A 15,693-nucleotide genomic window follows, 5' to 3' on the forward strand; every position below is an offset into this window, starting at 1 on the left:
CGGGGTGCGCTGCCGCCGCCCGCCGCTGCTCCTCCTCCCGCCACCGCCTTGAGAGGGAGAGAGAGAGGCAGAGAGAGCGCTTTGTCCGCGCGCCGCCGCCCGGCCCGGGACTCTGCCCCGAGGAGGCAGCCGCGCCGAGTCCCCGCCTCCGCCTCTGCCCCCGGGCGGGCCGGGCCGGCCGCGGTGGGGGGAGCCAGGCTGAGGGTGGGGGTGGGTGGCGGGCGGGCGGAGGGCGGGGAGGGGGGGCGGAGGAGGAGGAGGGGAGACGAGGGCAGCGGAGGAGGCGAGGAGCGCCGGGTACCGGGCCGGGGGAGCCGCGGGCTCTCGGGGAAGAGACGGATGATGAACAAGCTTTACATCGGGAACCTGAGCCCCGCCGTCACTGCCGACGACCTCCGGCAGCTCTTCGGGGACAGGAAGCTGCCCCTGGCGGGACAGGTCCTGCTCAAGTCCGGCTACGCCTTCGTGGACTACCCCGACCAGAACTGGGCCATCCGCGCCATCGAGACCCTCTCGGGTGAGCAGTCGGCGCTGTCCCCCTCCCCCCGCCTCGCCCAGCTCAGGCCGGGACGGCGCCCGGAGGGAGGCCGAGCCCTGCGGGCGGCGCCCGGCGGGGGCTTTAGCGCCCGCACGTTCACTTCCACGCACCAGACCTTCAACTCTCACCACCGGCCCGCTCTTGGGACGGCCCGCTCCCCTCCCCCCACGGCTCCGGACTCACCCTTTGCCCTCCCAGCCGCAGCCCTGGGGCGACCCCCGAGCCTCCCCTAGGGTTCCCGAGGCTCTCTCGCTCTCCCGGGGCACCCCTTGTTCCTCCGGCTCCCCGAGTTGCTTTCCAGAGTTCCCCACCCCCATCCTTAGAGAGCCCCCGTCTCCCCTTCTTCCCTGACCTTCCCGTCACCCCTTTTGTCAGGGACCCCCCCCAAACCCTGAATGTCCTTCTCCCTTGACCGGACCTTACCCCTTCCCGTGCCTCGTGCCCAGGACCTCTCGCCCTCTGGCGTCCCCTGAGCCGCACTCTCCTTTCGAGCCCCCTCCCCAGCTCGCCCCGCGGTCCCCCACTTTTGGCACCCCCTCGGCGCCACCCTGACGATCCCCTCCGAGGTTTCGGGGCTCCCCCCACCCCGCCTTTGCACGACGGCACATCTCTATCGGTCCTCTCCCGAACCTCAGTCCCTGCTCGCTTGTCTCTCAAGCGCTCCTATTTTTCTCTGAATTTTTTGTCCGATTTTATTGAGAAGAACTCGGGGCTGGGGGCTTTCCGCCGTCTGTCCCCCCGCCTCCCGCTCGGCCAGAAGCACCTTTTTACGAGGTGCCCTGTCTCAACTCGGTGGGGGCCCGGACTGAGAACCGAGAAAGAGGCGACCGGGGGGCCCGCGAGAGCGCTGGAGCCCAGACGGGAGACGGAGAGCGACACACACACACACTCGCGCGCGCGCGCACTCACCAACTCTCCCTCCCGCACACGCACCGCTCGGAGCCGCGCTCGCCCCCAGGCCACGAGCCTGCGCCCCCCGAACCTCGGCCCGGCTGGAGCCCCTTCCCCACCGGCGCGCGGAGTGGGGGCGGGGCAGTGGCGAGGCCAAGGTGACCAGAAGCAGGCGGGGACCCGGCTCTCGCGGAAGCGGCCCCCGGGGGGCTTCGGCGTGTCTCACCAGGGCCACCGGGAGGAGAGGGCAGGGAGGGGAGAGCAGCGGAGCCTTCGGAGCCCGGATTAGCGCAATGGAGAGGTGGGGGCCCGGAGAGGAGCGGGGCCGCGCCAGCCCTGCAGCTTGAGTTTCAAATGAGCTCATCCTTTCAAATTGGCGCCGCTCTTTATTAAATTTGTTTTTCCGGTAATGCCACCCACAGCTATACCTGAGGTCGGGATCCGGGCTCGCACCCTTGCCACCTCGTCCCGGGGAACAAGGCGACATGGGGCGCCCACCTTTTTTCTCCACTGGGAACCAAGTTTGCCCAGCTCGAGAAGGGTAGGAGACCCCTTGAGGGCGCCCGAAGGCGGAGCCGGAGCGTGGAGTTCTGTGCGTGCCCCTCCTAGCCCCCCGCCGGTTTGATCGCAGGAAGGTTCTGAGTGCTTTAATTTCTGTTTTAAAGGTAAAGTGGAATTACATGGGAAAATCATGGAAGTTGATTACTCAGTCTCCAAAAAGCTCAGGTAAATATATTTTGCTTAGTTTTTTTGTGTGATTGGTCTTACGTTTAAATAAAAAAAATACACTCAGTTTTTAAAAATGTGCTTGTATAGTTTTTTTTAAAAGGCGTTTGTTTGTTTTTGTAGTGGAGTTAAAATAGTTTAGAAAGCTACATTTTTTACTTTCATTATATAAGGTGTTTACTGTACTTGGAAAGTATCTGGTGCCTTATTGGGGGTGGGTGGCGAACACTAGCTGTGTTAAATTCGCTGGGACCGTTTAACTTGTTTATGAAAACTTGCCTCCCACCCGCCACTCCCACCCCTGCCCCCCAGCACAATGGCAACAAATGCTTGTCAAGACTTCCTGTGAGATGTTAAGAGTAAATATTTACTGTGTCAGCTAAATTGCTTAACTAAACTTCGCGATTATTGCGATTAATTAGTTTTCTTTTTTAGATACCTTAGTGTTGAATAATAAAATAATTCAGCAAGGGGTCGATATTTTTGCATAGTGCTTTAAACAAGTAGGTTGTTTGGATTAGGTGGCAGTTAAAAGCCAGACTTTTTTAGTCACAGAGACTACTGAATATTGCTTCTGAGCGTTTTCTTGTTGTTGTTGCTTTTAAGATATGTTTGAGGCTTAACAAATATCACTGTGAAATCTATAATTATATTTAAGTGCACTGTTGTTAATGAAGGACTAAAAAGTTTTGTGGAGGTTGGATTTCTCCACAGTGATTTGCTTACATGAGAATGTCTGTGAGGAGAGAATGAGGGAGAACATCTTTGTTTAAAGTTTATTGTGGACTTTAAATTTGGGCCCTTTATTACTCATTCTAGATTTTTTTTCTATGTGTCGTAACTTAGTTTATATCCCATTCACATACATTTCTTCACCATTAGTCATTAAGTAGCTGAATTAGAGACTCTAAGTGAAGTCTTTGACTTACCACCTTTACAGTTTGTGATTCTCAATAGTGTAACCATTTACTTGATTTTTGCCAGGATTGAATAGATTTTAAAACAAACTATCCCAATTGTTAAATACATAGATGTTTTGCTTAAAGGGTCTCTAAAAATGTGTGCACATTTCCAGATATGTTTTAACTAAGCAACAGAATATCTTTTGTTTGCCAATGATTCCAGTGGCATATCAGAAAACTACTTAATAACTTAAAAAAAAAAGAGGTAAAAATTATGATTTGCAGTTTCATGTGTAATATTAAGCTAGTTCTTCTCTCTAGGAAGAAATGTAATGTGCAACTGATTAATTTTTAAATTAAGTATTCTAAGTTTGTATGCTTTTCTTAAAAAAATTTTTTTTTGCTTGAGAAATCGAAGTTGAAGCTTTTTGATACATTAACTATTTACTGTAAGTTGAAATTACTCATCTTATAACACTTGAATATTGGATGAACATATTGAACAAGGTTTGAAAGAAGCACCCAAAATATTTGATGGGTTATGTTTCTATAAATATCTAATTCTGTTGGCTGTATAATTGTTTTGAGGGTTTTTTTGGGTTATAATTAGTAAAAATCGGTAGAATTTTATCTTTGGTTAGTTGGTGTCTCATTTCATGTTGCAAAGTATATTATTTAATGTTGCAATGTAAGTGAAATACTAGTTTATCTAAAGTTATTAACATCTCTTGAAACTTCTCACAAATATATTACGTTTTAACTTTTTTCTTTCAAAATACAGAGGTTATTTGCTGTTAGCTGGTGGGTCATTTAGATGATTTTGTTGTGTTTATATAAGAGTTCAGAATTAAAAGCTTGTCCCAAATTTTTAGTATTAATTAAATAAAGAGCAATCTAGGACTTATACAGCTCTATTGGTACATGATTTCTTTGAACACTGTGGGTAATATGAAATACCTAGGAGGTAGATTGAAATGCGCTGTGTATGATTCACTACTCTGAAGATGTCTGACATGCCAAATGTATGCATAAGCTGCTGCTGTAGAGGGCTGCTTCATTTCTGATTGGATAGCTTTGATCTTTCTTCCTTTCCTTTATTAGTTTAAAATGCAGAAATTAGTTACTGGTACTGCAGGCTAAGGGAGAGAGAGCTGATGCCTGGTGTTGTGTACTGAGCTCAGACTCCTGGGAGGAGGCAGCTGTGTGTTCTCATGTACAGGGCTCCACCACGGAGGGGACTCTCAAAAACAGGGTACTGTGACATTTGAAACCAAAGCTTTTATGTTATATGGTGACTATTTTGGTGTTCTTTTATTGCACTTCCATGAAAATTAACAAGTTAAAAGTACATTTGTTGGCCTTCAGTCAGTTCTATATGTGGTTTTTGTGTTAGTAGAAGTGAAAATGTGAAGAAAACAATTCATCCTCATTGCTTGCTTACTTAAAAAACCATTCCACAAGTGAGTGCTCATTTTCTTTATATTGTTCTGATTTCTTTCTGCTCTCAAGAATCAGTTTTAATATCTATATTCCAAATAGATTTTTTTTAACCTAATGATACTTAGGAGGAGATGTTTTTTATCTTAAGTTATGAAAATATTGGCATGCCATTTGCTTACCAATTGGATCTTTTGTTAAATATCATTCTAGCATTATTTTATATGTGCTGTTTTTGTAGACAGACTAGATAGTATTATTTTCTCAGGGTCACTTAAAAGTAGAAAACTCTTTTTTCTTTTGCCACATGTGCTTCATTCTTATTAAATGCAAATTATTGTAATGTAAACCATGTACAAACCATCTATTTTTCTTTCTAAGTTGGCTTCAGGCTCTGTTGAATAAAAATCTTTGATTCTTTTTTCTCTATTCGCATTTCTTGGTAGCATATATGAATCAAAGATTTCTTAAGGAAGAAAAAACAGACAAAGGGCTGTAAAAGTTGTGGAAACTTCCTTGATAGAAATTTCATTTTTGATGTTGATGAGAGTTTAGTTTAAAAAAAATTTATATACTATATGTATCTACACACATGCACACACACACACACACACACATTACATAAATTGTTTTGAGCTAAGACATACGCTAACCTGAATGTACTTTGTAACTAAAGTTGAATGATTCTGTGAGAAACAAAACTTTGAAAAATGCAATTTCTGCCCACTTCTAGGAAGTAACTAAGTGGTGCTAGAAATGCTTTCACTGAGATGGTGAGAATACTATGAGGTAGTGTAGGGAAAAGCTATGAATTTGTCTTTCATGAGTTAAAAATCAGTAATTGTGTTCTCTCCAATGCAAATGAATTTGGTCTCCTATAGGAATGTTAAAGAAAACAGTATCTCAATTGTGTTTTGCTTGTATGTACTACATTGTGTATAGTTGAATTAAATACCAAAAAGGAAAAAAAAAACCCAACCAGCCAACCTCAAGCCCTCCCTGCAACAAAGGCTTTTGATGGATCAATTTTTAATTTTGTAACAACAGAAAAGACTTTATTAGGTTAAAATCATATGGTACCCTATTTCAAGAATTTGTTGAATTAGAAATTAAGGCCTGGATTTAATTGTATAGATTCCATGTGTGGATATTTTACATATATATATATATATGTACACACACATATATATATTACTCTAAGGTTAGTTTTGATTTGACTTTTGAGTTGGACATTTAGTTTCCCATTTTTAAAAAAGGCTAGTAATTTTTTTATGCCGTTCTAGGTAATGCCATAGAAAATTACACATTTTCGTGACCTTTAAGAGATAAGTGTTGGGATTAAAATAGAAGCAATAAAGAAAAAAATTACTTGGTAATTCAGGTTTAAAATTCTAGTTTGTGTTTTTAAAAGACTGGTCATTGTTTTTTACGTTATTTGGTTAAATATTAAAAGCCATTGAAATCTACAAAGCGAAATAGATGTTATATGGGGCTTGATTTTCCAATTTGACAAATTCATATCAATTTTAAATTATATTGTAGTGATTTATAAAAGTACTAGGTGGCTAAACACATGAACGTTAATTCTAAAAGGTGACTTGGTGATATGTAATACATTTGTCAAATTGTGTTTTTTTAAATAATAATGTTTCTTTGTAATTATGGCTGGATATAAGATGACCAGTAAGGGATGGTCTCAGAGTTTTGTTTTTTATTATGTTAGCCTGAGATTATCATTTATATAGAGAAGATGAGAGAAGATTAATAATATTTGTAGAACACCTTTTATACATAATGATTTAAAGTACAATATATTTTCTTTAAGAAGAAAAATTTTAAAGGATGTTAGAAGATTTAGAACTAATACATATCAAAATCAACATTTCACTATTATTTTGAGTAAATGCTTTTTATTTTACAGAGGTTGTTCCAGTTTTTTAGATGGGGGGAATGTAAATGACATTGAAATGTGCATAAAAGGGTGGTAATTTGGGCACATTTATTAAAAGTCAAAAAGTTATGAAAATCAGATTTCTGTAAGAACTATTTATACATATTTGATACTTTCAGCTTTCTAAATATTTGCTGTCTCCTGCTGAATCACTCTTCCAAGTCTGCTAATGAAATCCTCAAAAGTAGATGAGCAATTGGTCAGTTGTTAGAGGACATAATTTGAGTTTAAGTGCATCAATCTCTGTGGTTCAGCGGGGTGTGTGCACATGGGTGTGTGTGTGTGTGTGTGCACACGTGCGTGTGTGTTTTATGGGAGACAGTAGTTTCAGACAGATGGTATCAAGAGGGAAGAGGAGGATATCTTTAAATTAAACAACAAATGTTCTGGATTTTAGTCCTGACAAGGCAAATGAAAATTGCTAGGTGTTTGAACCTTGTGGTAAATAAAGGGAGTCAAGTGCAATAATATGTGCCTTGAGTGATGCATAACTCTTGCAGGTGTTTAACCTTGTGGGAGCCAGGGCACAGACACCTGTAGTGGCTTCAGTGAGCATGCTACTGGAAGGACCATTCTGTGGGAAATTTACTCTCCTTCACTTTTGCTTGGATGTCCCCTCTCACTAAGAGAATTGGCAAGTGATTCTGTGTAGGCTTTGATTTTCTATAGAAGATTTAAGACTTGAATATGCATTTTCATTTAGAAATTCTATACTGTGGAAGACAGTGTATTATTTTGCATAACAAAAGTACTCTGAGAGAATCAGTTTCATTAGAAGAAGCATAATATTGAGCTGGTTTCTTTGGAGGCTGTTAAAAAAGTTGAATAATAAATTTCAAAAATATATTTTAAAAAATTATATTTAAATGCCACCAAAATGTCTTCAGTGTTCTTATTGGTGTTGAAGAAGAAAGTGGTGGGGTTTGGCTAAACCAATTTTTTAAACCAGCTTTCTAAAAATTCTAGTCAAAAGCATAATTTCCAAAACTTATGATTAACTTCTTAATTTGAAGAATGGGAGAGTTCTGTTTAACAAAATTTGCCCAAGTAATTTGTTAGTCAAGGTTTGTCCTTTTTAAACTCAAAGTTCAAATTAGTTTGGGTAGTCATTCAAAACACTATCACTGAAGAAAACATAATAGCAAATAAACAACAAACACCTACCAGTAAAGATAACAGTCTTTCCTTTCATTTATCACCATTAAAATATTTTTTTAAATCTTTTACTTTATAATTTGACTTCATGCTTACAAACTTGTAATTTTCATTTGGTGGCATGGACTGTATGGGTTCTATTTTGGGCAGCAAAATTGCAGAGTGCTCAGAGCATTATTTTTAAGGTTTTTCTTTTCCTGTTTTGATCATGTACTTTAGTCTGGTCTTTCCATAAAATAGTGAAGAAAAATTATTTTCTTTTACAGAAAAATTCAGATTTTGTTATTTTGGCTTCCAAAGAGGAGGGAGAATATAATTACTGTTTCTTTAATTTGGTTTAGTGTTTGAAGGCATGTTGAGGTGTTGAATAAGTAGACCAGAGAAAATGGATACTTTTGAATTAATAGCAGGCAATCAAGTCCAAAATGATGTCCATCATTTAATAGATATGTTTCTTCCCCAAGCCTCTGGTTCTCACTAAATAATAAGCTTGCATTTTGGAGACATGTTTTGTTTATTCTTGGATTTCCTATTTATTTATCTGTTCTATACTTTATTTCTTAAAATGTGAAGATTTAGTTAGAATTTTCCTATTCTGTTTATTATCAAGAATATTTCATAAAATTGGTATTTCAGTAAGTCCATTAAGTGAAAATTAAGAGTTCTGATGCATGTTTTAGACTTTCTTCTATCTATCTATATCAAGGAAAATGTTGTACCTAATGACCAGGATAATCTGTATGGGACGATTGCAATGAGAATGATATTTTCAGTTTTTCTTATTATCATACAATTAATGTGTACCAACATGTGAGGATTTGCCCTATGGGGGAAGCTTGGACTTTTAATTTTTGTTTTAAATGTGATCAGAAAGGTAATATAATGATTCCATGTGTTGACATGTAAATAATACTAGATAAATGTATATTTATGTGCCTGCATCTCATATTCACATAGTACTGATAATATCTAAGCCTCTTCAACACATTATTTCATTTATTCTAAATAATAATTATGTGAAGAAGAAAGGACAGTTAATATTATTCCTTTTTTTAGATGAGAAAACTCAGTCTCAGAGAAATTTAATAATTTACCTAAGGTCACATTACTATTAAATAGTAACGCTAGGGTTAGAACTTCTGATTCTCAGTCCAGAGTACTTCACCTACATTTACTTTGTTTAATTAAAGAAGTTATCTGAAAGTGTTGTACGGTTCAAAGGTTGCCATTCAAGAGTGATGGAAAGATATAAATATAGATTTGTTTGTGAATCACCCTTTGCAATGATCTTATTCTTAATCAATCCAAATGATCTGTACTTTGTTATAGTTTTTAGGAAAAAAATTAGAAACAGAGGTCATTTTTAAATTACTGGCAGTATCACTGTGCTTGCCCATAGACAGAAGTGGGGTATGCCTAACCAAGAAGGTTGGATCTTGATGTTGTTGTTACATTGCTTTTTTTAGTGTTTGCATTCCTTGTATTATGACATAGGACATTGCCGAGAAAGATGTTTCAACAGCTGAGCCACACAGATTACACAGGTAGCCCTGGTCAAGACCGTGTGCCACATGGTAAAGGAAAGTCAAGCTCAAGGAATCACTTGGGTGGGTTCGTCCCAGGTTTCAGCCAATCCATTGCCAGAGGGCAGGACTGTTTCGTTTTAAGTGTTTTGCTGGTAGCTGCCAAGTCTTTCCTGAGATTTGGTGTCTCTCTCTGATTCACTTTCTGTACAGAATATGGCCTTTGGCCTCTCCTGTGGGAGTGAAATGAATGTTAATAGGATAGCATCCCTAAAGTTCTCTGAGTTCCTCATTAATGATATAGTCACTCAAAAGCATATACTAAATAACTAATCATGTGAAGAACAGTCCATTTCCCCTTAATTGTGAACTTTGCCTGCATTTATCCTTGTTTCCTTTAACTTTTGTGTAGTATCATATTTATGGTGGTGGTGGAAGGGAGGAAGGAATTATCAAGAAAAAGGTAAGTGAAAGATTATTTCCAACTCCCTAGGCATTTCATTTCTTTAACTTAGTAGAGCCCAGAGTAGGGTATTGCATGTTCTGTGGAATTCTGACTCAGAAGATGGGGAAAAGGAAGAAAGGTAACTAATACTTGCTGAGTAGTTAATGTGCTAGGCATTGGACTAGGCCTTCTCCATATTTTTTTGTATACAGCCGAGAGAGATCTGAATTTCATCCCTTTCACAGATAGGGCTGTAAAGCTTTGGACTCCAAAGCAACTCCTTCTACTGACCAAACCTGCTTCAAAGAAGCAGTGGGCGTCTTACCCTTGCTTACCATCTAATTTGTATACAGTAACAGCACCCTAGCAATAAAGTAGGAAGTTGTGATAATGTGTACATAGGTAATAGAGTAACTTTGTATGTTTTTCCTAACTCAGAATTAGAGCTAAAGTTTACATGTATACAACAGATATGCTGAGGAAGATAAAGGACTGACTAACTGAAGTTAGTATATTTTTAATTTAGTGTAATTGAAAAACAACTGAAAGTGTTAGTCATAATTTGAAGAAACTTTCTTGAAGTAGACCTATAGTAGAGGCATTAGTAATTACTTAAAGATAAAAAGATTTTTAAAAAATCATTGTGGTTGAAAGTTAAGTGTAAAAAACATATGTATGCAGTGGGGTGGGGTGGGTAGGGAGGGTCTGTATTTTTGCCTTTGGCCCAGATACTTTTTTTAAATCCTGGAAAAAAACACCTCAGACTTTTTTGTGTAGGACCTAGAGTGTTGCACAAAGTGTGGCATGCTTTCATTTTTATCTGTATATTTTAAAAAGTGTCTATGATTTGGAGACGGAAATACGGGATTCTTGCAAATTATCTTGTATAGAGTGGTTCATCTTATTAACATTAGAAAATTTTAAACCTTCTAATTAATTACTTAATTAATGGCTGCATTGGGTCTTCGTTGCTGTGCGCGGGCTTCTCATTGTGGTGGCTTCTCTTGTTGTGGAGCACGGGCTCTAGGCACGTGGGCTTCAGTAGCTGTGGCTCGAAGGCTCTAGAGAACAGGCTCAGTAGTTGTGGCACATGGGCTTAGTTGCTCTGTGGCATGTGGGATCTTCCCGGACCAGGGCTCGAACCCATGTCCCCTGCACTGGCAGGCGGATTCTTAACCACTGTGCCACCAGGGAAGCCCTTAAACCTTTTTGACAATGAAAGATTCTGAAAGCACAGGGAGTAGAAAGATTTGTATATTCTTTTTGATACACTACTTAAGCATATTATGCATTCATAACTTTTTTTGTTTTTTTTTAGTAAATAGGACTTGAGATACAATTATACTACCAATGGAATGAGATATACAAGAATTTTGCTTTGTAGATATAGAGGTGGTGCTTTTTTGATAAGAATGTAATTTTATGAAAAAATTTTATTATAAGATGAAAAATAATGGCTTTTCTCAGTCAAGAGTATTATCAGAAAAGATTTTTATTACCACATTTATATATTCTTTTTTACTCTTTCTCTTTGAAAGTAAAGCAAAAAACTATTTCATTGAATGGTGGTTCTGTGGACAGGTTAACCTCAAACCAACTCATGAAATAGAGGCTATTTCGAAAAAGCTTATGTGAGGACAGGCTGTATAGTTTTTGTTACGTGGAGATCTTTTACTTTAGTCCCTTTTGATCTTTGTGATTTTAAGAATGCATATTTGAAAAATGGATGTTTTGTCTCTTCATTGTGTAGATAAGGTTTTGGAGTAAAAGTGTTTGTGCATCATTATATGAGAGAGTCGGAGATAGATGATGAAAGAGTTTAATGCTGAAAAACTGGAGTTTAACCTCTTCAATTGTTAAGAACAGAGGGAGGAGGGAAGCAAGAAAGGAGGAAAGGAAGGAAGGAGAGAAAGAGGGATGGAGGAAGGGAGAAAGGATACCGGTAGCTGTAGAAGCATAGGTGACTGAACTTGGTTGTGCAGCTTGTACGGTCTGTAATTCCAGAGCATGTGAGAAAGACTGGTACTCACTGGTGGTGGGTGGGAGACAGTAAGTGATTCCATTGGTGGTAGCAGGACCAGGAGGCTCACACAAGTTGTTCTTTGACTTTTAAAAACCCTTAGAGTATGTGGTTGGCCTACCCCACAAACGGTCTTATATTTCTTTCTTTGAGGCCCTGCACTGGCCAGTTCCTCTCTCTTATTCTCCTTCCCCTTTGTACTTCTGCAGGGATGGCTGGGCAGGACTGGAAGGTGCCTGGTGTGTGGGGCCTGCCTCCAGCCTGGTGCCCCCTCGCTGGCGGAGTCTGGGGAAGTGGGGAGGCATGTGTGTGCTTGCTCAGTGTGCTGGAATGTATGGGCTCTGTGGCTCACGCTTCCTCGGAATGTGCCACAGACACGCTCCTCCATGGTCTCCACGGTCCTGGGGGTCAACCCTCATAAGCTTTTGTGAGTAGTTGAAAACTTGGGATGGAATTTCCCAGTGCTGAAAGTTTAGGCTACTATTTTTCCCCCCGGAAGTGGATTTGTGTTTATTCTTTGTAAAGGAAAAATATCTACTAACAACAACCATTGAAGAACAGAAAAAAATTTGTGGGTGCGTAAATAACCTGGCTTTTCTCCTGGATCCAGCTGTACTCTTTTTTTCCCCTCTCTTCAGACTGATAGTGATGTCTTCAAATCATGGACACTGAATTTGTAAACTAAGCTCTCTAAAACTCCCCGAGTTGTGTCGCTGCTAAAGATGATGAAATCAAAGATCTTTAGAAACTAGGTTTTGTGGTTTTTTTAATAAAATTTATTTATTTATTTTTGGTTGTGTTGGGTCTTCCTTGCTGCGCACGGGCTTTCTCTTGTTGTGGTGAGCGGGGGCTACTCTTCACTGTGGTGCATCGGCCTCTCACTGCGGTGGCTTCTCTTGTTGCAGAGCACGGGCTCTAGGTGCGCAGGCTTCAGTAGTTGTGGCACACGGGCTCAGTAGTTGCGGAGCACGGACTCTAGGTGCGCAGGCTGCAGTAGTTGAGGCGCACGGGCTTAGTTGCTCCGCGGCATGTGGGATCTTCCCGGACCAGGGCTTGAACCCGTGTCCCCTGCATTAGCAGGCGGATTCTTAACCGCTGCGCCACCAGGGAAGCCTAAGAAACTAGGTTTTAAGCTCAGATTTTTTAAAATATAGGATTTAATCTCCTTTCTAAGGAATAAAAAACAAACTGCTGGTTGGTTAATATTCTTTAAAGTTTTTAGTTGCTTAATATTTTTTTAAAATTTAGATTTTATTTATTTTATTCTTCACTAAAGATTTGCAATGACAAAGGCACTGCTGGCTCCATTATTTGAAATAAAGACAGGGATTTAGGTTTATGAAGTAGGTAAGTTAAAAAGGAATTTTGTTGTAAGGGTTATAAAAGAATTGAGAACAGGTGGCTGGTTCTGATGTAATTCTTTATACATCTTAAGAGGTTTGCCAGGGAAGAGTTAGCTCTTTGGTTCATTGATTTTTGTATTAATGGTTTGCCATATGTGTCTATTTCAATAGTGATTTCAAAACAATAATTCTGACATTGAAAATGATTTGTGGCTTTAGTTCACCTATAACAATCATGGTCAAGGTGTTAATACCTGCTTTAAAAATTTCCAGGCCAGAGTCACATGTTTTATTCCCCACAGCGGTGCTTTTAACAGAGTGTTCCACGGAGCCTTAGGATTCTGAGGAGATGCCAAATTTATGGGAAGAGGGAGTGGACATATGTACCTGGGGGATCCTGTCTTCTTACCAACCTTTCAGTTGGAAGACAGCTGCATTCGTTGTTGTTTTATATATTGGAGTTTGGTCTAGAATTTGGATTAGCAGAGGGGCTTGCTGCTTTGAAAAAACAGTTTGGAAGTATCTGTCCTATAGTGTGTAATTCTGGGCCTTGAGTCCATCCCTTCCTTGATCAGGTATTCTAGCAGATGCAAAGCTCTTTCCTGAGGAAAGTTTAGACCCTGCCTCCCTTACTTGTGAATCCTGTGGAATGGCCTTCCATCTTCTGTCACTTTCGCTTTAGTAACAACTGTTTGCTTTGCCAACTGCATGCCAGACTACTAAATCTATGGATTTTTCTACAATCAACAGCACAGATTGTTTGCCCCTCAGGAACTTTCCAGGGAGCTCCTTGGGCAATAATTGTACTCTAGCTCTTGGCAGAGCCGTTAGAGTCAACTGACTTTGTACAGTGATGGGTCTGGTGACATGGGACCCTCTCATTCGTCAAGAACAAGTTTTTGCTTTAGGAGGTGCAAGCAGGATGGCCTTCCTACTCCTTCTTCAAGCAGAGCAGCCCTACTTTTATCTGGTGTGTGTGCTGGGGTTCCATGAACACAGAGGTGATCTTCAAAATATTTTCACCTGGGTAGAGTGGATGCCCAACAAATCAGAAGGGACATGAGCTATTTTACTCTAACGTGCACTTTTTCAGTATCAGTCCTGCATGTATGATTCTTGTTCAAAAACAGGATATTACTTCCAAAAATATTATTTTTTCGATGATTTCTTAACTTATGGCCAAAGACTCTTGGGGGGAGTCCTTATAGTCCTGAGGGAGAGAGGGAGAGGGAGAGGGAGACTGGGACACTGCCCTCTGAGCTCTCCTCCATGCCCCTATGCTTTACCACTCTAACTTCCTGCAGATTGGTCTTCAAAGATTAATGATTTCATAATATGCGCTCAAGTTTTATTTTATAGTAAGACTGTTCTAATAGACCACCATATATGTACAGGGGTCCACACTTAGATTCCTGCAGATGACATAAGTGGTGGCAAAGGGGGGGTGTTCTATGGATTATAGGAGGGGTAGCTATTAGCTCCAACCAGAAGTCAGAGTTCTTATTTTAAATATTTAAATTTTTCAACCATTGAAAAAATTTTGGAGACACTGTGAGAGTCAAAGAAGAGAGCAGTTTCATCTGGCTCACGGGTTGCCAGTTTGCAGTCTCTGCCGCATGAAAGTCTGCATCCTCTTCAAAATATTGTCAAAAACACTCTGTTATGTTTAGTATCTCTTACCTTTAAGGCTGTCTGTGAGTGAGAGGGGAAAGTCCTTCTCTTGATAAACTGGATAAACTAGTATGTCTCTTATCTAATGATGATAGCTGTTTGGAAGCTCAAAACTAAAATTAGGTCTCAGAGCAATGCATCCTTCGTCTAGTTTTCTGGAATAATTATTTTCTCCATTAAAGAGTACCCTATAGTTTTATCTTTATGTAGAGATCTTATTTTGCTTCTGTTGTATTTAGCCATCTAAAATCCTTTGGTAAATATAGAATTTACATATGCTGAATATGTGATACTCTTATAAGTTTATATAGTATTTCAGAATACATGTTCATGAGAAAAAAATAAACCTCTATTTTCATATAATTGGAGGAACATGTTTCCATATCAGTCTAAATTCTTCTCCAGTTAAACACTAGGCCAACTATAGATAATGTTTTAAACCATTTCCTAAGAAAATACGATTCTCATATGTCCAGCAAACATTTTTAAAAATAAGAACTTGAGTTCTGCCTATAAATCAACATCTGATATAAGGCAGGTAGTTTGAAAAGCATAGAGTGTACTTGGTAGGAAAATTTGGTGGTGAAAAAAATGTGCTTTTAAATACGTTTGAAAAATGTTTTGGTTACTGTTGCACTTTCTTGTATTTAAGTTGGGGAAATTGAAAGCCATATGGATTCTGCTTCTGGGCCCTGGGTAAATACTCATTAAGGCCAAACTAAATGAGAACTGCCAATTGCCTAAGGGACCTTTTTTAAAAAAAAGAAAAGAAAAGACAAGAAAAACAAAACACTTCTCTGACAGTTGGAATTAGCATTTTTTAAATGTATCTTTTTGTTCTATAATTTACATACATAATGAAATAGCCCATTAGTGATCACCATAATGGTGAGGTAAAGCCCTTGTCTTGGAGAACTGTTAAGTTAGCAAGTCATCTATGGTAAGGCATAATAGAGTGGACAACTTGGTGATAGGTAAGTAGATTGAATTGTGAGGTGAGAGTGATGCCAGGGTAAAAAGAGAATCTTGGGGAGAGAGTAGCTTTTAAGAAGGAAATCACATTTTGGGTATGTTGAGTTTGATGTCATGTG

At 40.1% G+C, this 15,693-nt stretch overlaps 1 protein-coding gene across 2 annotated transcripts in view; it reads left to right on the plus strand.

Moving 5' to 3' along the window:
• Window positions 1-245: 245 nt before the first annotated feature.
• IGF2BP2 (insulin like growth factor 2 mRNA binding protein 2) overlaps window positions 246-15,693 on the plus strand; it is a 162,787-nt gene continuing 147,339 nt past the window's right edge. For both annotated transcript variants that reach the window (XM_022570319.3, XM_022570328.3), the window contains exons 1-2: window positions 246-517; window positions 2,095-2,155. In XM_022570319.3, coding sequence (XP_022426027.1) covers window positions 340-517; window positions 2,095-2,155 — 239 coding nt within the window. In that variant the 5' untranslated portion in view covers window positions 246-339. The remainder of the gene's footprint in view (window positions 518-2,094; window positions 2,156-15,693) is intronic.

This window comes from Delphinapterus leucas, chromosome 4 (genome assembly GCF_059928025.1).
Source record: "Delphinapterus leucas isolate spDelLeu-1000000601 "Yukka" chromosome 4, BTC_Dleu_Yukka2, whole genome shotgun sequence".
NCBI classification, from domain to species: Eukaryota; Metazoa; Chordata; class Mammalia; order Artiodactyla; family Monodontidae; genus Delphinapterus; species Delphinapterus leucas.